The sequence below is a fragment of the Phocoena phocoena genome, chromosome 2, assembly GCF_963924675.1.
Source record: "Phocoena phocoena chromosome 2, mPhoPho1.1, whole genome shotgun sequence".
Lineage (NCBI taxonomy): Eukaryota > Metazoa > Chordata > Mammalia > Artiodactyla > Phocoenidae > Phocoena > Phocoena phocoena.
In genome coordinates this window covers 145,347,104-145,369,145 of record NC_089220.1, presented here as the reverse complement: position 1 = coordinate 145,369,145, position 22,042 = coordinate 145,347,104, and the positions used below count along the sequence as shown (strand labels likewise).

The 22,042-nt window shown below is 50.3% G+C and overlaps 2 protein-coding genes across 2 annotated transcripts in view; one reads left to right on the top strand and one right to left on the bottom strand.

Moving 5' to 3' along the window:
- Positions 1-8,930, bottom strand: part of APBA2 (amyloid beta precursor protein binding family A member 2) — a 194,511-nt gene extending 185,581 nt beyond the window's left edge. The window contains exon 1 of the mRNA XM_065872994.1: positions 8,796-8,930. The gene's annotated coding sequence lies outside the window, so the exon portion shown is untranslated. The remainder of the gene's footprint in view (positions 1-8,795) is intronic.
- Positions 5,698-9,352, top strand: LOC136118543 (translation initiation factor IF-2). Its single transcript, XM_065871778.1, has 3 exons — positions 5,698-5,728; positions 7,373-7,649; positions 8,500-9,352. The coding sequence occupies exons 1-3, from the start codon at positions 5,698-5,700 to the stop codon at positions 9,350-9,352; spliced, it is 1,161 nt and encodes a 386-aa protein (XP_065727850.1).
- Positions 9,353-22,042: the final 12,690 nt, after the last annotated feature.

The following is a 22,042-nucleotide window of genomic DNA, read 5'->3' as shown; positions in this document are numbered from 1 at the left end:
CAGCCTCCTGACCTGCAGCCCAGCTTCCCCACGCCCCCTGCCTTCTCTGCACGGCTGGTGCAGAAGTCGGTCCCCCTCCCTACAGAGGCCAGGAAGCCACCAGGAGCCCTGGCAACTGGATGAGGGCAGCCACCTGGTGGGCAGGGCGGCCCGGCCACCGCGACCTGGGTCCCTCTAGCCTTTCACGCTCGCTGACAACTGGACAGAGGCCTCCCTGTCTCCCAGGCGTCCTGCATCCTTCCGAGTAAGTCAGTGGGGCCACAGAGGTTAACTCCATGTAAGCAAATTAATAATGTGATTTATGGTCTGTCATGGACTTTGTCGTTCTTACAGAGGAATAGTGGCAATTTAATCTAGAAAGCCTGTAAATCTCTAAAGGGTAAAATTAAACATCCGAGCTAGCAAGGCCGGGACGTGGCGGCAGCTGCCTCCTCCCACAGAAGGTGTCGGGCTCCATCCTTCCTCCCTCCCCACGCCTCCCGGCAGCACCCCTCCTAGAGCCCCCCTCGAGCCTCGAGGCACCCCTCCATGCACCTCCCCCGCCCAATCCCCACGCCCTCCCCCCGTTCTCATCACAGCCTCCTTCTCATCCTTCACCACCCCTCTGGCGGCCCAACTGGTCCTGAAGCTGGGTGAAGCAAACACCTCCTAGATTCAGCTGGACAATGGCGGGTAGAGTGCGTGTCACCCCACCTGCTCTGCCCCCAACCACAGCAAGACTCCCCCAGGCCTCCAAGGCAGCTCAAGCCCCTGATGGTCCGGACCCGCCATCTCCTGCTGACCTGCCCAAACCACATTATCCTGCTGCCAGATACTCAGCTCCACCCCCATACCGGGTCCCCCACTCCAGGCTGGCCCTTCTGCCCGGAGGCTCTTCTGGCCTGAGCTCTGGACGGGCAAACCCACTCACTCTTCCAGGATGGGGTTCCTGACCCGCACCCCCCATGCCGGGCGCTCAAACCTTCCAGTCTGGGCTGCTCCAGGAGCACTTTGGAGCCAGAGGCAGCCTTGGGCTCCGATGCCCGCCCGCATTCTACAGCAGCCCCCCTCTCGGCTCTTCTCTCCTTACTCCACTCAGCTCTTGACAGGGACTGGGAGTGATGGAACAGAGCGGGCGCTCAGGAAATACCTGTTGGATGGACGGACAGATGGATGCATGGACAGATGGAGCTCCCAGCAAAGGGGCTCGGGGGCTAGCATTGCAGAGACCCAAGAGATCAGAGGGCCGGGAGGTGAATGCCGGGGGTGGGGAAGGGGCTGCCATTTAAGTGCCTGGCACCCCATTATTAGACAAGTCATCTTATACGACACATGAAAGTAGCAACACACGCTGAGTGAAGGCAAGGGTTCCCAAAGCGAGGAGTGGGGAGCACGATGCCACATGCAGGGGCCCCCACGGCAGCTCCCCCATGAAGTCGATGCAAGCGAGAGGCGCCTCTGCCTCTGGGCGCGGTCACAGCCACTGAAGCCACACAGTCTTCACTGCTGCTTGAGCACAAACCAGCCTGTGATCACGAAGAAAACCGTTATTTAATGAAATGCAATTAACTGAAAAGCTGAAATCTCTTAAAGCCCGAAGGAGAGACACAATCAAGAGTTCTTGGTCTGGAGGGGCTTTTGCTGTCAGAGTTTCCAACCCAAGAAACGGCACAGAGATATCCCCCCAAGAGCAGGAAGCAGACGGCACGTCCACCCTACCACACACTGGCTCGCTCCTGTCCGCCACCCGAAGGGCAGGGAAAGGTCACAGGCAGAATCTTCGCGGCACACGTACACGGATAAAGGCATGTCCAGGAGAGGCCGTAGGTCAGGCCTGCCTCAGGGATTCACGATCTAGCGGTCAAGGCCAGGCAGGCAGGGCTGGGACCCGGGGCCAAGACCCACTGTCCAGCAGTCAGCCACCAGCTCTCACTGCAACCAGCGGGGACCAGCCAGAGACCCAAGGTAGCACCTGGTGTCTGAGGCCTGGCAGGCAAGTTGGGGATACACACACACACACACACACACACACACACACACACACACATACACACCAAGCCTGGTGACTGGCACCACCCAGGCACTCTACTGTAACAAATGCTGACACACACACACACATCTGGTCGCGCTCCATCCTCACCACAGCTGGTGGCTGGCAAGGAAGGAAGCGCAGGCCTCCGGGTGCCCCTCTTAGAAGGAGTCATTTGAACTCCCAACAGCCATGCTGGCTGGCTGGCCTGCTGCTGGAGGCTTTCTGGAACTTCCGATTCCCCACCCCTGACAGCTGTCACCAGCTCTGGATAACACGGACATATGTCAGAGCACATGGCCCGCTCATAACACCAAAAGACTGAGGAACGTAAACCGTGTTTTATTTGAGCAACGTGCACGCTTGCTGCCAGAGGGGTCTGAGAAATCCATCATCCTTAATGTAGGCACTCACTCAGCAAACGGGTCTCCTAGTTTCGAAACAATGGATTTTTCCAAGTCAACTGATAGACAAACTGGGAAAAACTATACACTCCATTTTTAAATGAAAATTAGCGGGGCCCACAACAGTTCAGAGAAACACATATTTATTTTGTGTGTGTGTGTTTTTGTTTTTTTTTTTTTTTTTTTGCGGTACGCGGGCCTCTCACTGCTGTGGCCTCTCCCGTTGCGGAGCACAGGCTCCGGACGCGCAGGATCAGCGGCCATGGCTCACGGGCCCAGCCGCTCCGCGGCACGTGGGCTCTTCCCGGACCGGGGCACGAACCCGTGTCCCCTGCATCGGCAGGCGGACTCTCAACCACTGCGCCGCCAGGGAAGCCCAGAGAAACACATATTTAGAGCTGCCTTGCTTGAGAATCCATTCCGCGAATGTAAAACCAATCCAATGAGAAATAAATATATATATATATTTTTTAAATACAATTATACATATATATGTGTATATCTCCCAACTGAAAATTCTAAATGCCAAGGGTATGCTCCTACCCACTGACTGGTGACTAATTAAAATGTGTCCAGAACAAGTGCCTGAACGTTTCAGAGCTGATTCCAAGGGCAGGAAGTGCAAAGAGTCCATGGTGCCTCCGAGGGAAAACACCTTACCAATCCACCAACAATGTTAGCTATTGCCCTGGGTGGCAAGCTCCCAAGCCCTCTTGCTGTCCCCATGAAGGGCTCTGGGTCACCTGTGACATGCCCATTATTCTCCAACAGCCAACCAGAGCTCAGGGCAACAGGTCACCACCATCAGATTTTCTAGGCACAGGTTGAAAATGAACCCCTGTACCCATGACATAAGTCGTCACAAGTCCTAGTCACGCCCACCCAGTTTAAAAACAAATCTGAGGGGGCTTCCCTGGTGGCGCGGTGGTTGACAGTCCGCCTGCCGATGCAGGGAACACGGGTTCGAGCCCTGGTCCGGGAAGATCCCACGTGCCGCAGGGCAACTAAGCCCGTGTGCCACAACTACTGAGCCTGTGCTCGAGAGCCCGTGAGCCACAACTACTGAAGCCCACTCACCTAGAGCCTGTGCTCCGCGACAAGAGAAGCCACCGCAATGAGAAGCCCGCGCACCACAATGAAGAGTAGACCCCGCTCGCTGCAACTCGAGAAAAGCCCATGCGCAGCAACGAAGACCCAACGTAGCCAAAAATAAATTAATTAATTAAAGAAAACAAAACAAATCTGATGCAACCTGGGCCCCAGTGGGACATGGGGGGCTAGGGAGGATGGAGGAGATGGGGGAGTCAGGCGGGGGGTGGTCATGGGGCTTTGTGCTCTCCATCCAATACCAGCGCTGCCCTGAAATAGCAGCCCCCTCGGGCAAGTCACAGCTGCCTGGTTCTCAGCCTCCTCACTGCCAGGTGAAGACCTGTCTCTCGGGCTTGGCGGGAAACTATTTAAAACAGCACGTGCAGAGGGAGAGAAGGCAACAGAAGTGCCCAATGACGTGTGTTTGATTCCAGTTGGTTTCTCCATCCAAAACCACCTTCGAATGCCAGCATGCTTCCGTTTTCAGAAAAACCACAAGATGCAAACATCTCTGTGGTCGGGAGACGCCGGCATCTCAACCCCGTATTTTTTCTTTCTTAATTTTGATCCTTTAGACGCAAAACCACAGGTGCAGCCCCTTACACCAGAATGGCACTTTACACTTTAGGAAGCATTACATTCTCTTACTAGGTTATACATGAAGCTAGCAGAGCTGACCCTTCAAACTCTCAGTAGAATAGGAGAAGCCACAGCAGGCCTAGGGCCACCAGCACCCCACAAAGCTCTGGTCATCACGTACCAGTATCTCAAATCAGTTCAATGCTGGATCCCGTCTGGACCTCAAAACTATCTCGGCGAGAGCTGTCATGCACGTGTGACAGATGCTGAGAAAGGCTCCCAAAGCCAGTGACTCGCCCAAGGCCCTCCGGGATTAGTGGCAGAGCCTTTCTCTTTATAAAACCAGAGCGCCTTCCCCAGCAGGGCCAGAACACAGGCAGGGAGAATCAGGTGGGGGAAGACTGGCAAACAGGGTCAGGCAGAGCGGCCGGAAGCCTGGAGACGTCGGGTCTGACATAAGGGAAAAGACCAGTTTAGAAACCTCCAGATGGAGGAGAAAGGGAACCTGGCCAAGTGGGGCATCAGACTTCCCTGGTGGCGCAGTGGTTAAGAATCCGCCTGCCAATGTAGGGGACACGGGTTTGAGCCCTGGTCTGGGAAGATCCCACATGCCGCAAAGCAACTAAGCCCGTGCGCCACAACTACTGAGCCTGCGCTCCAGAGCCCGCGAGCCACAACTACTGAAGCCCACGCGCCTAGGGCCTGTGCTCCGCAACAAAGAGAAGCCACCGCAATGAGAAGCCCGCGCACTGCAACGAACAGTAGCCCCCACTTGACACAATTAGAGAAAGCCCGCATGCAGCAACAAAGACCCAACGCGGCCAAATAAATAAATAAAAAGAAAATAAAATATTAGAAAAAAAAGAGGGGGCATCACTCCCAGCACATCCATAACCCAGCTGACTGCAGGGACAGCCCGAGTGCAGAACATCCAGACCACCGAAAAATCCTAAAGGGAGTTTCTGCGAAGGATCAGAATGCCCACTCCCGGGGCTGGATGGCCTTTCCTGGCCACGCTGTCTTCTGGCCTATGCGACATCTGACCTGCCCCCCACCATTCCACGGCTCTCTCCTGCCTGTCCACTGTGGGCAAGGCTCTGTTCTAGCTCTGGCAGTGAGTCCAGCTTGAGTCCGGTGCTGGGTCTTGGGAAGGGAGCAGCAGGGTGCCAGGCTTGTGCTGGAAGGAAGCATGATACTCTTGGGATTTCATTCATTGGTTCATTCATTCATCCCGACAAGTACCACTGAGGACGTACGAGGTGCCAGGCACTACTTTTCCTCCGGGGATACAGAGGTCAACAAAGTCTCTGTGTTGGAGCAGTAAGAGACAGAATAAACAAAGTATATACATAACAAACTGTATTTGGTACTAAGGAGAAACACAAAGCAAGGTTAACATGAAAGGGGGAAGTGATGCTAATTTACGTAGGGTGGTCTGGGAGCTGAAATACAGACAGAGGAGGAAGTGAGACAGCAAGCCAGGTGGACATCTGGAGGAGGCATGTGCCAGGGAGGGGAAGGGCAGGTGCAAAGGCCCTGAGGTAGGCAGGAGCTTGGCAAACTTGGTGACCAAGGGATAAGAGGGAAAGAGCCCATATTCATCAGGAACGATCAAGAATGGACACAGGGCCCCAGGCTAAGGTGGCAGGTGGGGATGGAGTGGGGACAACGCAAAGCAAGCCTGGGCAGTGAGTCTGCCTGACCAGAGCCTGGACAGTATGGTTGGGAGTGAGGAAGGGAACTTGAAAATCAAACAGGCTGAGGAATGTGGGTATGGAGTGGGCACTGGGGAGCCACTGCAGGCTTGAGTGACAAACACCAGACCAGCCCACCCTGGGATGCCCTGCAGCTGGCACAGAAATCACAAGTCACACAGCAACAGCACCCCCCAAAACGGAGGGGGTTCCCAAGCAGACTCAGGAATTTCAAGCCCCACAGAGAGAGCCCAGCTGCGTGACACTGAGGTCACTGCCCTCCCTGGGCTCCCTTGTCATCCAGGAGGGCAGGGAGAGCAGAGGACTGGCTCCTGGAGAGGCAGGGAAGACGGCGCCCACAACGGCTGACTCAGCCTGTGCCTGCGTGCTGCTCTGCTGGACCCGAGCCACGGGGGTGGGTGGGGTCTCGGGAGAGGAAGGGGCCAGAGAATCCCCTCTGTGGGCACACGCCCGACCACCGACCATCAACCGGGCACCAGAGCCCCCACCTGGCAGGCAGTCATCTCAAACATGACCTATGTTGGGGATGGAGCTGCATGGCAGTCAGTGCCCACGCCACTCCCCACCCCAGCAAGGCCAGGGCTACGTGAGCCCAGGCTCTCTCCCACTCTCTCAAGGCCAGGCTGCAAGGCAGGCGTGCTGCTTTCTGCCACTTGTTCCCGAAAGCCTTGAGGCCAGCTCAGGGCCTCTGTGCCCACCTGCTCCTATAGCTCCTATAGCCCTCCTGACTCCCCTGACAATAAAGGTTTGTCCACGACTTCAGACCCTAGTGTCACCAGAGGCGTTGACCTGTTGAGGCTCTGGGTCAGGTGTGCAGGGGTGGGGAGGGGGCACCAAGGATGGGAAGGCGGGGCGCCCTGGAGGTGCTGAGGCCTGGAGGGGGCTTGTGCCTCCAGGCTCTGCCCCCACCCTCCCCCAACAGGCCTCGGGGGCCACCCAATCTAAACAAAGCCTGGCTACCACCACACGTGCTTCTCCTCTGAATTCCTCAGCTGTGTCTAGGAAACATCAAGGTGTTTTAGCACTCCCTCTCAGTTTCAGGGGTACGACTGGTGTCTTTTACAATTATCTTTTATTTTTATCCAGCATTTCTTAGCTCAGTTGGCAAATTGGATTATTTATGCGCCTCCATTTCACAATCCATCCACACCAATTATTCCTGTGAAACGAATTTTTTTTTTTTTTTTTTAAAAAGGGTTAGAAGTAATCAAGAGAGAGTCATGCAGACAAGTTAACAAGCCACAGCTGGAGCCCAGGGTGCTGGAGAAAGCAAGCAAGGTGCAAAAGAGTAAGAAACTGACCAGCCTGCCAGAGCCCACCCCGGCTCTCACGCTCACACTCACACACACACACACACACACCCCATCTGGTTCAGCCCACACTTCTCCCAGGCAAAGAAGCCCAGTACCCTAAAGACAGAAAGGCAGGCACTGGGGGAGGGACACCACCCTGCTCCCCAACCCATGAGCAGAGGTCTGGAGAGACAGGGCACCCCAAAACTAGTGCCACCACGCAGACCTGGCCCAGCCTGGAGACCACTCCAAGGGTCCCTCTGCCAGTCCTGTGATGCCCACCAGGGAGGCTGCCGCTCAGCAAGCTGACCCCCAGCCAGCTCCAACTCGCCCTGGACACCACCCAGAGTCCCAGGAGGCTACAAGCCACGGTCATTCTCCGCTCAGGAGGCCCCCCTCCTGAGTGCAAGTGGAGGCAGTATGGACAGTCCCCCAGGAGTGAGGGCACAGGGCAGGGGGTCCTGGCAGCTGTGGACTGGGAAATCCCCCTGTGTCCCCTGCAGGATGGACACCACCCACAAGAAGGCGAGAGACGCCCCACCTCACCTCACCAGAAGGACCAGTAACCCAGAGGCCTAAGAAAGGAGCTGCCCACCAGGTGCTGGGTACCCACGGAACACATCAAATGTGAACCCCAGGAAAAGCTGTCCTGTTCCCACCCTCGAAGCTTTCAGGTCATTATTTCTAAACCCACTGTTTATCTCAAAGGCGGTAGGGGGTGGAATTTTCAGAAAGGGGACAGAGCCTGAAGAGGTCAGGGACAGCTCAGCCCACAGGATGAAGGGAACAAAGGAGATGCCCGGTTTGGGGTGCTTGACCGTCCCCACGGCCATTTGTGAGTTCGCTTAACCAGATCTGAGGCTGGCCCCCGCCAGGCCGTATCCGAATAGCTCTGAAAAACATCAAGTCTTCCTTCTGCAAGTAAATACTAAGTTGAGACCAACAGGCTAATCTCAGCCTCCTCGCTCCGCGAGGCCCCGGCTGGGTGGGCCCCTCGAGACCCTCCCTCGGCACCGGCACCGGCTCCAGGGCAACTACGTCCCCGGCCTTGGCACACCGAGGCCCGCCCGCTGCACAGCCCAGCTCGGGGGCGGGCGGGGGGGGGCTCGCCGTTCGCCTTGACCATCAGAAGCCCAACCTCCCAGCAGCAGCCTGGCCGGAGTGGTGGAGGGGTGGGAAGAGAAGGGGCTAGGACGGTGGGGCAGGTCCGCGCCTCGCCCCCAGCCCCGCGCCGGCCGCCCAGGGGAACCTGGCCGTGGAATTTTTAATTGAGGAGTTTCTCCAGCTGGGCCTCGTTATAAAGGGAAAACGGGGAGGGCTCGAAGACCGGAGCTCGGCTTCCCAGGAGGCAGGGAACCCAGAAACGACCCCAAACTCGGGAGTTGCCGCCTGGCACGGGGACTCTGTGCCAGCGCCCAGCGGGGCCGCGGAACGCTCCAGCGGCCCGGCCAGCCCGGCGGGACCCGAGAGGGCAGCCACCGCCGGCCCGCGCCCCGGGTCCGCGCTGGGTCGCCCCTCGCCGCGGCACCCCCAGCCCGGGATGTGCGAGCCGCCGGCTCGGCCCCGCCGCGCCCGCCCGCCAGTCCAGGGGGCGCCGGTCCGCTCCCCCCGACCCCCCGGCGCCCCCCGCGCCCCAGCCCCCCGCTCCCGCCCGGGCGCCCTCAGACTGCAGCCGTGGGCGGGTCGGGCGGCCCGGACTCCCGCTTACCTGGCGCGGGCGCGGGGCCGCGCGGGTGCACTGCCGCCCCGGCCGGCCGCCGCCGCTCCGTCAGCGAGGCCGAGCGCCGGGCCACCACCGCAGCTCTTTGTGAGCCGCGCACCGAGATGCTGCGGAGCCCGGGAAGCTGGATAGCAGCGGGCGCGCCCCGGACGCGGCGTACGGCACGCAGGGCCGCCCCTGCCCGGCGCACGCGGCGCGGCCCGCGGGTGCAACCCGCACCGGCCTGCGGCTGGCAGCCCGCGCCCCGCCCCGCCCCGCCCCGCCCCGCCCCGGCCTCGCCCACGCCCCCAGCCCGGCGAGAGCGCGCGGCGGGAAGACAGGGAGGAGGACAAAGATGCGTGCGTGCCCAGCCCCTTCCCCTGAGCCCGCGCCGGGACAGTCAGCGGGCAGGAGGGCGCACCTGGGGTCCGGATGCTGCGGGACCGGCTTCGGGGCTGGGGGCCCGAGCCCAGCTCTGGAAGCCGCGGCCCCCCAACCGCCCCGGGTCCTGGGGAGCACACAAATTCTCGGGCGCGCCCGGGACCTGCGGGATCGGGAGCCGTTAGGGTCTGACCCTCCGGCGGGTGGAACAGGTGACAGCGAGGCTTTCTTGCGCCCGCACCTGCCCTGGGCGCCGCGCTGCCCCCTGGCGAGCTCCCGAGCGCGTTCGGCGGAGGGACCCCGGCGACCGTGCCCTGCTCGGCCCCGCGCGGAGGCGTGGCGAGAGGGAACCCCAGGCCAGAAGCCCTGGGGGGATCTCGGCCACGGAGAGCCCCTTCCGGACTGGAGGACCCCTGCTGCCTATCCGCCGCAGATCCCCCAGTCGCCGGTTGCATGCCAGATCCCTGGGAACCATCCCATCACCCCGTTTCCAATGTCCTGTGCTGCCTTGGCCTCGACCACTGGCCTCCGCTCCCCCAGGGCCTCACCCCAGCCCTTTCCCTCCTTGCAGTCCTGAACGGAGAGGACCCAAACCTTGTCCACTTCCAGCTCCCCACGCACATCCCAAGGAGAGGAGGTGATCCACCCTACAGTGGGTATAATCCCCCTGGAACCCCCTGAAGATATGCTGGAGACGCTGGTGTCACCTTTGACCCCTCTGGCCATTTCATTCGGTCCCACACAGTCGTGTAACCTGCGGGCTCCACCTGGAGTAGTGCGCAGGGTGCCTTGTCGGTCCGAGTCGGGCTCTGGTGGCTCCCTCGCTCAAATCCTGATTATTTGCCTTCTGTTGTCCCTTCTTTTGGCTGGATTAGGGTGCCACTGCGGTGGGGGCAGTTCTGAAGAGGGAAGAGGAGGCCTGCGTGGGCCTCATCCTGCTGCCCTGAGCAGAAGGCCTGGGACAGGCTGAGTCCCCAGCCGGACCAGTGCAGACTTGGTGTGGACTTGCTGTGAATGGGCCCTGTGGGCCTGTCTCCCTCCCTGCTCCCCAGCTCCCTCTGGCAGCCCCATCGCTCACAGTGACCCAGAGGGCCTGAGCCTCCAGTTGGGTGGGAGGGGGGCAGAGGTATGTCCGGGTAGGGCAGCTTTGCAGCTCAAGTGCCAAAAGAAAGCCACAAAGGCAGAGCCCAGAAGCAGGCCAAGGGCAGGTTCCTGACCCATCCCTCTGGCCCCTGAGGCAAGCTGTCTTTGCTGTTTGTGGTCCCCTCTTCCCATGGGCAAGCTCTGGGCCAACCAACAGGGTGAGACCCCAGCCCTGCACACGGGAGCCCCAGTGGCTGATGTTCACAGTGCACGGGGTCAAAGGCCCAGCCTCACTCAGGATTCCTGAGTCTGCCAGGCTCCAGCCAACCATCTCTTGTCAGAGGATTTTTTGAGAATCATGGAGTAGGGAAGGCTCTTCTCCGTATTCCACGAAACTGAAAAGCTGTAACATAAAAGATTATTAAATTTGACTTCATAAAAATCCCTGCCTGGCAATCACCACCATAAGCAAAGTCAACGGCAAACCAGAAGCAAAATATTTGCCACTCATTTCACCAACAGTTAACTTCCCTAATATGTTGATAGCATCTAGAAATAGAAAAAAGGACTACCCAAAAGAAAAAATAGACAAAGGTAAGGAGCAGAGAGTTCACAGGAAAGGAAATACAGATGACTTTTAAACATCTGAAAAGATGTCCTCCTCATTCAGAATAATAAATGCAAATTAACACTATACCTAGAATGCCATGGTTTTTGCCTGTTAGAGACCCAGAATTGCAATAACACAATATGTTCCAGAGGGCAAGGGGAAACACGAACTTCGGCACTTCTCCTGGGAAGTGAAAATCAGCACAACTTCTATGGAGGAATATTAGATCACTTCTATCAAAATTACAAATGTACAAGCCCTTTGACCTAAGAACTCTATTTCTAGGAGGTTTTCTTTTTCTTTGGCTGAATTGGGTGTTCATTGCTGTGCACGGGTTTTCTCTAGTTGCGGCGAGCGGGAGCTACTCCTCATTGCGGTGTGTGGGCCTCTCATTGCAGTGGCTTCTCTTGTTGCAGAGCATAGGCTCTAGGAGCGAGGGCTTCAGTAGTTGTGGCACACAGGCTCAGTAGTTGTGGCTCGCGGGCTGTAGAGCGCAGGCTCAGTAGTTGTGGTGCACAGGCTTAGTTGCTCCACGGCATGTGGGATCTTCCAGGACCAGGGCTCGAACCCGTGTCCCCTGCATTGACAGGCAGATTCTTAACCAGTGTGCCACCAGAGAAGCCCATCTAGGAGTTTTTAAACATGTATACCACACATGTGCAAGCTAGCCATATTATTTTGAAGAGTCATTCATTGCATTATTGTGTCACAAATAACTGCAAACAGCCTCCGTATTCTTGACTGGGGGACTGTTAAAAACGTGAGGGCACATTCAAACTCTGAAATACAAGGAGAGAACAAGGAACCATATGATGAATTAACATGGATTTCAAGATAGTTTGTTAAGTGAAAGCACAAAGAGTAGAAGATGTGATCAATGTGCCAACGTGTGTAAAAACAGAAAAGGGAAAAAAGAGCGAGCATACACCTGCTTGTGTGCTGTCATACAGCCTCTCTGGAAGGATCACAAGAAACTCATAAATATTGGTCGCCTGTGGGAAGGAAACTGGTGGCTAGGGCAGGAGTCACAGGAAGACTTTTCACTGATTACCTTTTCTATTTTTGAAGTATATAATATTATTATCTATCCCAAAGCAAAATTTTTAAATTATCATTCATAACCCTGGTTCTTAACCCTTTGGAAAGTAACAGACATCTGAAATCCCTGGTCCCTTTCCCCAAGGGAAGAAAATAGACCCCATCTGATACCACTAAAGTGGCATCTTCCATAGCACCTTAATCGGAACAAACTTTTTGTCCAACCCAATAGATACCTCCCTGGCTGTAGGGTTGAACCACTGGTCTTGCTCCCTGTCGCCACTTAGTGGCAGTATTCTTGAATTGCAGGCTTGGTGCCCGTCCCCTTCAGCCAAGAGAAGCTCCCCAGCTAGGCAAGAATTCCCACAAGGCAGGAAAGTGGAGCCAGAAACCTGTCAATTCCTCAGCACTGGGCATAACTCAGTTTTTACAAATAATGCACACCTTCCCTGTATAGGGCAGAAGCCTAGTGCTCTGCCTCATAGGCTGGGGAGGACATTCCCGAAAGGCAGAAGGTTAATTTCTCTTTCATTTCCCCCCTGAGTGTGTAAGTGGATTTGATTGACACACACATGCCCTCTCTCTGTGGGGTCAGCAGAACCGCTCTCCATAAGTCACCCCTCGGCACAAGCCTCATTGGGTCTCACCTCTCGTCAACACCAAGCACTTGTGCTCATCTTCCTTACCCCTTCATCCTGTGCAGTGGAAGTGCCTTGAACCAGGAGCCAGGGGTCCTGTATTCCAGCCCCAGCTAAGACACCGGCCAGGACAGGGCTCCAAGTAGGTCACCTGGGGCCTCCCTCGTATGGTTTCCTCCTCTGTTCAGGTGAGCGAGTTGACCTCGAAAATCCCCAAGGTCCGGGATGGAACCACCCCCATGGAGGTCTTTGATTCTTTTACCCTCAGGACTTAAGTCACTGGGGAAATTCACTAGAGTGAATTTGAGTGAACTCTAACCTGTTAGAGTTATATCCCATTCTAACAGGTTTTTCCTTTACTTTAGCAGGCACAGAGGGAGGTAGTATGGAAATGCCTTTGCCAACCACGGAAGCAAAGGACCTTCCCCCAAAGTAAGTGCTGTTGATTTTTTTGACCCACTTCAGGACGTAGATTCTGCCCCCAAATTCAGGCTTTATAGAAATAGGTGGATGATTATAACTATGAACCCTCTGGCTCCTGACCCTCCAGATTCAGACCTTCAGTGACCACACAGAATGGGCTGCAAGACACAGGTGTCTGCGGAGCAACGTGGAGCACGGGCCTCACCCTCAGGTGGGCCTCTGAAGAGGGGTCCACCACGCAGGTGCTGGCGTGTCTAGAAAAAGCAGAGGTTTGTTGTTTTTGTGAGAGAAGTTATCCACTGCATTTTGATAAAGGTGGGGACAAAAAAATCACCTCAGGGCAGACCTCCTTTATTCTAGAGACTCTGTTGTGTAGATGATAGAGGGGAAGTAGTACAGGCCGTAAGGTGGGGATGTAGCTCGTATGTGAGGGATGGGTGGTAAGTAGATGACATGGTGGAGACAGCTGGGTTGACGTCATAGGACAGTACCTTGAGCGAGTCTGATGACAAGGAGTGGGACGTGGCATCACCACCAGCGTGAGTGGGGGACAGAGTGTGGGCAGATTGTGACAGGTGTGAGGCTACTCCTCGACACCCCTTATTATGTAACTTGGGTCAAGTGGGGAGGGTGTTGGAGGTGGATCGTTCTTCACACGGAGGTCAGACTTCTTGGGAGGGACGGGCCAAGACTCCAAATGCTGTTCTCCAAGACACAACATGAAGGCAGACTCGTGGGGACCCAGATGAACAAGATCAAAGCCTGGAGGGGCAGGAGGGCAGAGGGGCTGGGGACATAACAATTCCCCAGGGGAAGGGGGCATCTAGGAAGGACTGCAGGACCCAACCTGAGAGTTCCAGAGGGGTCTGCTTTGGGCACGGCCAGAGAGGGTGTGTTTGGGAACCGGTGGGCAGGCAGGGGGCAGAGCCCACTGTGGAACTCCATCACAGCGGAGCCAGGAGGGCTGTCTGGACCTGTCTTGAAAGCTCACCGTGGGTGTCAAGGAGAGCATCTGGAAGGGATCTGAACCCCCTCGGCAAGGGATGGCTCGGGACAGCTTCCTGCTGAGGAGCAGGTACAGCATCAGTGATTAACAAGATAAGCCCCCGATTTGTGTAATATGAATGTTCTCCAGGTGGCTGTGGTCCCATCCGGTTCTCAGAGTCTCTTATTCCAAGTGGAGGAGGGAATAACCATGAAAAAGAAAAAAAAGTGTGATTTTTAAAGTTATGTATGTACATGGCTTCTTGAAGAGAAAAAGACCAGCACTTTAAAATACCAACTAAACCGGACGGATGATTTCGTGCCGATCCATGCTGTTTTCATTCTGTGACCCCAGACTTCCCTCAGCCCTCCAGCTGCGATTCCTAGCTGTGAGTATTGTCCCCAAGCCAGGAAAATCAGAGAAGAGGTCGGCCACATTCCTGGCTTTGATACTTCAAAGGCAAGGTCTGGGGATAGGAGAGAAAGGGGAGCACAGTCCCTGCTGTCTGTCTGGGGCTGTGACTCTCAAATTGTGGCTCCCCACCAGTCTGACCTGGTTAGAAGTGGAAATTCTCAGACCTCACCCCAGACCTCCAGAATTGGAGTTTCTTGGGGGCAGAGCCCAGAAACCTATATTTTAACACCCTACAGGTGGTTCTGCTGCATGTGGAAGTTTGAGAATCACCAGCTGAGGGGCTCCCCAGGCCTCAATGTGCAGCAGTGGAGGAAGGACAGGCCAGGGGCTTCCTGGGCGGAGGGGCCTGGGGCGGCAGCCTCGCAGAGCTCCCAGGGAGCAGGCCTGGGGAAGGCAGACGGTGCCCCCAGCTAGGGGCCCCGGGCCCAGGACAAACTGAGCTGTGAGACCTGGAGGTTGACCAGAGATCCAGGAATCACAGGCACCTCAGCAGATGCCAGCGGGGAGGGCTGAGCAGGCAGGAGAGGAGACCCTCACGGTGCTGCCAGCCTGAGACAGAGGACCGCCCCGCCCAAATGAGGCCCCGATGCTGCTCCCACACTGCCATCCCCACGGCAGTCTGCAGCCAGGTTTGGCTCCTGGCCTCCGAAGTCTCACTATTTAGTGGTTTCAACAGACAAAAAGCTACTGTCAAGAGAGCAGCTTGACCACGTGCTGAAATCTTTCCCTTCTATGTAACATCTGTGTAGAAAATATTGTTAAAGCGAAGTAATCCATTCATAGCTAAGACTGGAGTCAAAAAAGAGAAACTCCTTGGACTTGAAATGGTAAATCTTTTCTTTAAAAAGAAAAGGAAAGGAAAGAAAATGCACAGAAGCAGGAGAAGCTGTAGCCATTTGGAGGCTGAGGCCCTGGTCTGATGTTGGCTGCACAGTGATGCCTCCAGCTCGCTGTCCGCCCGCAGGGAGTAATTTACAACTCAGAACACACTGGGGAGAATTCTCTCAGGGAAGGTCAGTGCAGAACCAGAAATTAGCATATACCTGAGGAAATTTTATACCACGAATGTAAGACAATACAATTAATGGAAGATCCATAGAGCATCTGAAAAGGACTTTAAAATACATATACCTCAGAGAAATAAAGAAGGAATTGTTACAAGAACAATTTCAATACTTGGAAATAAAAACAAAGTAATTACCGAAATTAACGATTCAATACATGGGCTGAATATACAAGGTGTTGAACAGAAATTGCAAAGAGTGATGTGTGTGCATGCACGCACGTTCATCTCACACACACACACACACACACACACACAAAGAGTGAAACTTCAGCACATCAAGGATAAAGAAAAAACAGACAAGTGGGACTTCCCTGGCGGTCCAGTGGTTAAGACTCCGTGCTTCCACTGCAGGGGGCATGGCTTTGATCCCTGCTTGGGGAACTAAGATCCCACATGCTGTGCTACCAAAAAAGTAAATAAAATAAAAAAGAAAGAAAAAGAAGAACGGGACATGCTGCCAGAGAAAACAGATACATCACAAATTACTTATACAGAAATAAAAATTAGACTACGTCGGATTTCTTGTTAGCAGCCTTTGGTACACAAAGATAATGAATAAGAGCTTTAATGTGCTGAAGGAAAATACCTGTGTAATTTGAGCACTGAATTCCATACCCAGGAAAATTATCTTTTGAGAGACAGAATGGAACAAAGAAATTTTCAGACACACTTAGAGAATTTTCCACCTTTGCAGAAAGAATTACTAAAGGATAATATAAGAAGAAAAGTGAATCCAGGAGGAAGTAATAAAATGCCAGAAACATTAATGAAGATAAGTCAATAAAACACTTAAGTAGGGACTTCCCTGGTGGTGCAGTGGTTAAGAATCCACCTGCCAATGCAGGGAACACGGGTTTGAGCCCTAGTCCGCGAAGATCCCACATGTTGTAGAGCAACTAAGCCCACGAGCCACAACTACTGAAGCCCGCACACCTAGAGCCCGTGCTCCGCAACAAGAGAAGCCACCACAGTGAGAAGCCCGCACACCGCAACCAAGAGTAACCCCTGCTCACCTCAACTATAGAAAGCCCGTGCGCAGGAACGAAGACCCAACGCAGCCAAAAATTAAAAAAATAATAAATTTATAAAGAAAAAAATACTTTGGTAAATTTAAATAAGTTTTGATTTGGTGGAGTTGGGAGAGTGTCTCTGAACAGCAAGCTGGGAGTAAAATCCTCTGGGAGGGGAACAACAGAACCTCTTCTGGCTACTTGAAGTAGAAAAGGAATCTATTAAATGACATAGGATAAATCGCAGAATCTGCAGGTGGGCCAGAGGCTCGTGCTTGAGGCTATATGGCAGAAACAGTGCACAGACTATACACTTCAGGACCCCACACAGGAGGATTCCTGTGATGCCTGTTGCCACCTCTGTTAGTCACGGGCATGTCAGCTCTCTGTATTTCAAGCTGGATATCTACCACTACTGCGGCTGGAAGGGGTTTCATGGTGCTTACTTCTTGAGCTCCCTTCCCTGAATAAAATCTTATGGGGTCTGACTGATCACACGCATGTGCCCTGGATGCAAGGAAGGCTGAGAAAGTGAGTTTCTGGTTTCTGCCTTGGGGAGACATGAGCTCAAAAGATAAGAAGTTCCTCCAAACTTAGGAACTTAGGAAAGGTGTTAAGATGCTGAGTAGCCCCCCCAAAAGATGAAACTGTTCTGCTCTGGGCGAGAAAATAAAGTTTAAAAAGAAAAACATTTATCATTTATTCAATGATAAAATACATTTATACAACGATTATATATCTGCTAGGAAGTTGATGACCCACTCAAACTGGGTAATTTGAAAAGAGTTTCTTAACACTAATTATTTGAAAGGAAAATAAACCTTTTGCAATTATGTTAAGAAAGATCAACATTAGGGACAAAAAGGGATGAGAGATTATGACTATATACACAGAAGATACTTTTAAAAATCATAATACGTAAGAGATGCATTGCCGGTTTTAAGAGGATGGAGTTCAGATTTATTTGCCTCCTCCTATTATAAATCACCCTGCAAAAGTAAAACGTCAGGAAACAGAAATATGAAATCTATTCCAAGTAAAGAAGACTTCTCTGATCCTCAGCCACAGTATGGGAAGATACATAAACATGTGTGTGTGTATGTGTGTGTGCGTGTGTGTGTGCACACGTACTTTTCCAACTTGAAAAGTTGGAAATTATCTTCAAGTTGGACACAAAGAAAAAAAAACAAATTTAGTTATATTCTGCTTGTAAAAGACACATGCTCAAAACGCTTGAATACACTATATATAAAATAGGTAAACAACAAGGTCCTACTGTATAGCACAGGGAACTATATTCAATACCTTGTAATAACCTAAAATGAAAAAGAATATATATGTATATGTATAACTGAATCACTTTGCTGTACGCCTGAAACTAACACAATATTATAAATCAACTATACTTCAATAATAAGCAAACAAAAAACCAAACTGCTTGGAAACAAAAAAATTGACGGTAAAAGGACTGACCAAGCAAAGACTAACTAAATGAAAACAAGTGTAACTATATTAATATCAAAATAGACTTTAATGAAAGAGTAATAGAGAGTTTATCATAAGTACTACAAATTAAGTTGGCTGGTAAAACATTATTTCTGAGTGTGTCTGTGAGGGTGTTTCTGGAAGAGCTTAATATTTGCATTGGTGAACTGAGGAAAGTAGATGACCCTCCCCAGTGTGGGTGGGCATTATCAAATCCTTTGAGAGCCCAAATAGAACAAAAAGGTGGAGGGAGGAAAAATTCACTCTCTCTGCTTGAGCTGAGACATCCACCTTCTCCTGCCCTCAGATATCCACACTCCTGGTTCTTGAACTTTTACACTCAGATTGGGACTTATAACACTAGTCTCCCAATTCTCAGGCCTTTGGACTTGGGCTGAATTATACCAGTCTTTCCTGGTTCTCCACCTTGCAGACAGAATATCTTGGTACTTCTTGGCCTCCATAACCATGTATATACATATATATATATGTATATATATATGGGTTCTGGAGAGCCCTGACTAATTAATTCACTCATCCATGATTTAAAAAACATCTTAGCAAGCAAAGTATAAAGCATAAGTTCCTCAACTTGATAAAAAAAATTTACCACTAACATCATACTTAATGGTTAGAAACTCAAAGCTTTCCTGCTAAGATCAGGAAGGAGGCAAGGATGTCCCTTCTCACCACTTCTTTTAAGCATTGTATTGGAAATTCCAATTATGCAATTATACAAGAAAAGGAAATAAAAGGTATACAGATTGGGAAGGAAGAAATACAACTGTCTTTGTTCACAGATGATATAATCATCTACGTAGAAAATCCAAAAGAATTGACCAAAAAACCCTCCTGGAACTACTAAATGATTATAGCAAGGCTGCCGTACACAAGGTTAATATTCAAAAGTCAATTGCTTTACTATAGCAGCAATAAACAAGTAGAATTTGAAAATAAAAACACATTTACATTAGCACCTCCCAAAATGAAATACTTAGGTATAAATCTAGCATAATATGTACAAGATGGATATGAAGAAAACTACAAAACTCTAGTGAAAGAAATCAAAGATGACCTAAATAAACAGAGAGATATTCCATATTCATGGATAGGAAAAAATATTGTCAAGATGTCAGTTCTTCAACTTAATCTATACATTCAATACAATCCCAATCAAAATTCAAGAAAGTTATTTTGTGGAAATCAACAAAGGGATTTTAAAGTTTGTATGCTGAGGCAAAAGACTCAGAATAGAGAACTCAATATTGAAGGAGAACAAAATCAGAGGACTGACACTACCTTTAAGACTTTAAGACTTACTATAAAACTATAGTACTCAAGACAGTGTGATATTGGTGAAAGAACAGACAAGTCAATGAAACAGAACAGAAAGCCTAGAAATAGACCCACATAAAGACAGTCAACTGATTTTTGACAAAAGAGGAAAGGCAATACAATGGAGCAAAGATAATCTTTTCAACAAAGGGTGCTGGAACAACTGGACATTTACATGCAAAAAAATTAATCTAGACACAGATTCTGTACCCTTCACAAAAATTAACTCAAAATAGACTATAGACCTAAATGTAAAACTATAAAATTCCTAGAAGAGAACACCTAGGTGACACTGGTCATGGTGGTGATTTTTAAAATACAACACCAAAGGCATGATCCATGGGAAAAAAAAAAAAGAACTGATAAGCTGAAGAAAGAATTGATAAGTTTGACTTTATGAAACTTAAAAAACGTCTGCTCTGTGAAAGAGAATGTCAAGAAAATGAGAAGACAAGACGCAGACTGAAATATTAGCAAAAGACAAAAAGGATAAACAAAAAGACATAAAGGATTGTTGTTCAAAATATACAAAGAACATTTAAAACTCAACAATGACAAAAACTCAATTTAAAAATGGGAAAAAGGCATGACTGGTCCCTCACCAAAGAACATATATATATATATATATATATATATATACATATATATACACACACACACACACACACACACACACACACACACACACAGATGGGAAATTAGCATATGAAAAGATGCTCCACATCCTATGTCCTCAGGGCAACGCAAATTAAAACAGCAAGACATCACTACACACCTATTAAAATGGCCAACATCCAGAGCACGGACAACACCAAATACTGGCAAGGATGTAGAGTAATAGGAACTCTCTTTCATTGCTGGTGGGAATGCAAAATGGTGCAGCCACTTTGGAAGACAGTTTGGTGATTGCTTACAAAATGAAACAAATCCTTGATATTTACCCAAATGAACTGAAGAATATGTCCACACAAAAAAACTGCACACTGTGTTTATAGTAGCTTTACTTACAGTTGCCAAAAAGTGGAAGCAACCAAGGTGTCCTCCAGTAGGTGAATGGATAAACTGTGGTACATCCAAATGATGGAATATTACTCAGCACTAAAAAGAAATGAGCTCTCAAGTGAAATGAAGCCAATCTAAGGAGGCTAAATACTACATAATTCCAATTATATGACATTTTGGAAAAGGCAGAACTATGGAGACAGTAGAAAGATCAGTGGTTGCTGGGAAAGGTGAATATATAGAGAACAGAGGATTTGTGGGGTAGCAAAACTATTCTGTATAATATGTAATAATGGATACATGTCATTTTACATTTGCCAAAACCCAGAGAATGTGTAACACCAAGAGTGAACCCTAAGGTAAACTATGAATGTTGGATGATAATGATGTCAGTCTAAGTTCGTCAGCTGTAACAAATGTACCATGCTTGTGTGGGTGTTGATAGTGGGGGAGGCTATATATGCATTTGTGGGGCAGGGGTTATATGGGAACTCTGTGCTTTCTGCTCAATATTGCTGTGAACTTAAAGCTGCTCTAAAAAATAATAAAGACTATTTAAAAGGAAAAAAATATAAATGTTCTACACAGAGGAGTCAATTGGATATGTCAACAATTTCTTATATAAACTCCAAATTATAATTTTGATGAAAACTTAGGCAATCATGTATTTTAAAATATTATCATACTGAAAAAAATGGAATTTTTCAGAAAAATGCAGCATTGAGGTCTTGCAGATAGATATGGCTAAGGCATTTATTAAAATATCTGAATAAGTATTGTAATAAGAGTAATTAGTTTTCTTATTTTGTTTTTAATGTTTGTAAAAGCCATATAAAGGTTTTAAAATTATATAGATGTAGTGGGTAAGTATTTTTAGTTTTCAGAAATCACTTTTCAGTGAAAATAGTTTTTTTCTTAACTAAAAACCTCCCCCCACCATTATAATAGATTCAACTTGTTACTCAATAATAATTTCTTTGAAAATGTCATTGAAAAGGTTTTTTTTGTTTCTCTGCTCTGCCAACCAGAGTCACACTGGCCTAAGTGTTTTTTCCATAGTTCTGTTTCCTGTTTGCTTGTTCACATCTGGACAGACTGATCTCTCATGGCTCTCACTGAAAAGTGGGAAAGAACATTCCCAGAAGCCTCTAGAAACCTTTATTCACGCTCTTTGTGCAGATACAGATCACACCCTGTGAACCCGTCACTGGAAGGGTGATGGAATGTAAGTCCAACTTGGGGACTTTACCTGAGGCCTTATCTGTGTGTGGAGAGGGACTAAGTACCGGTATCTAACAAAGTCAGGATTCTATTAGGGAGAAAATGGTGAATAGAGGCTAGGAGGCTATCAATAAGAATCTACTACACATCATATTTTGCAAACATTGCTACCAAGTTTTATTCTGCTTATGAGATAATTTTATTGTCAATTTATGAATTAAATTCACAAAGTGAACTTTATAAAACAGATTACATATTGTCATTCAGCTCAATGTTTGTTATTTCCCTGAAACTCCCTCTTTGACCCATGGGTTATTTAGAAGCATGTTGCTTAATTTACAAGTTTTTGGAGATTTTCCTGTTATCGGTTATCGATTTCTAGTTTGATTCAGTTATGATCACAAAGCATATTTTATATGGTCTTTTTATTTTTATTTTTTATTTCATGTTTTTGGCCACGCCACATGGCTTGTGGGATCTTAGTTTCCTGACCAGAGATTGAACCCGGGTCCCTTGCAGTGGAAGCGCAGAGTCCTAACCACTGGATCACCAGGGAATTCCCTGG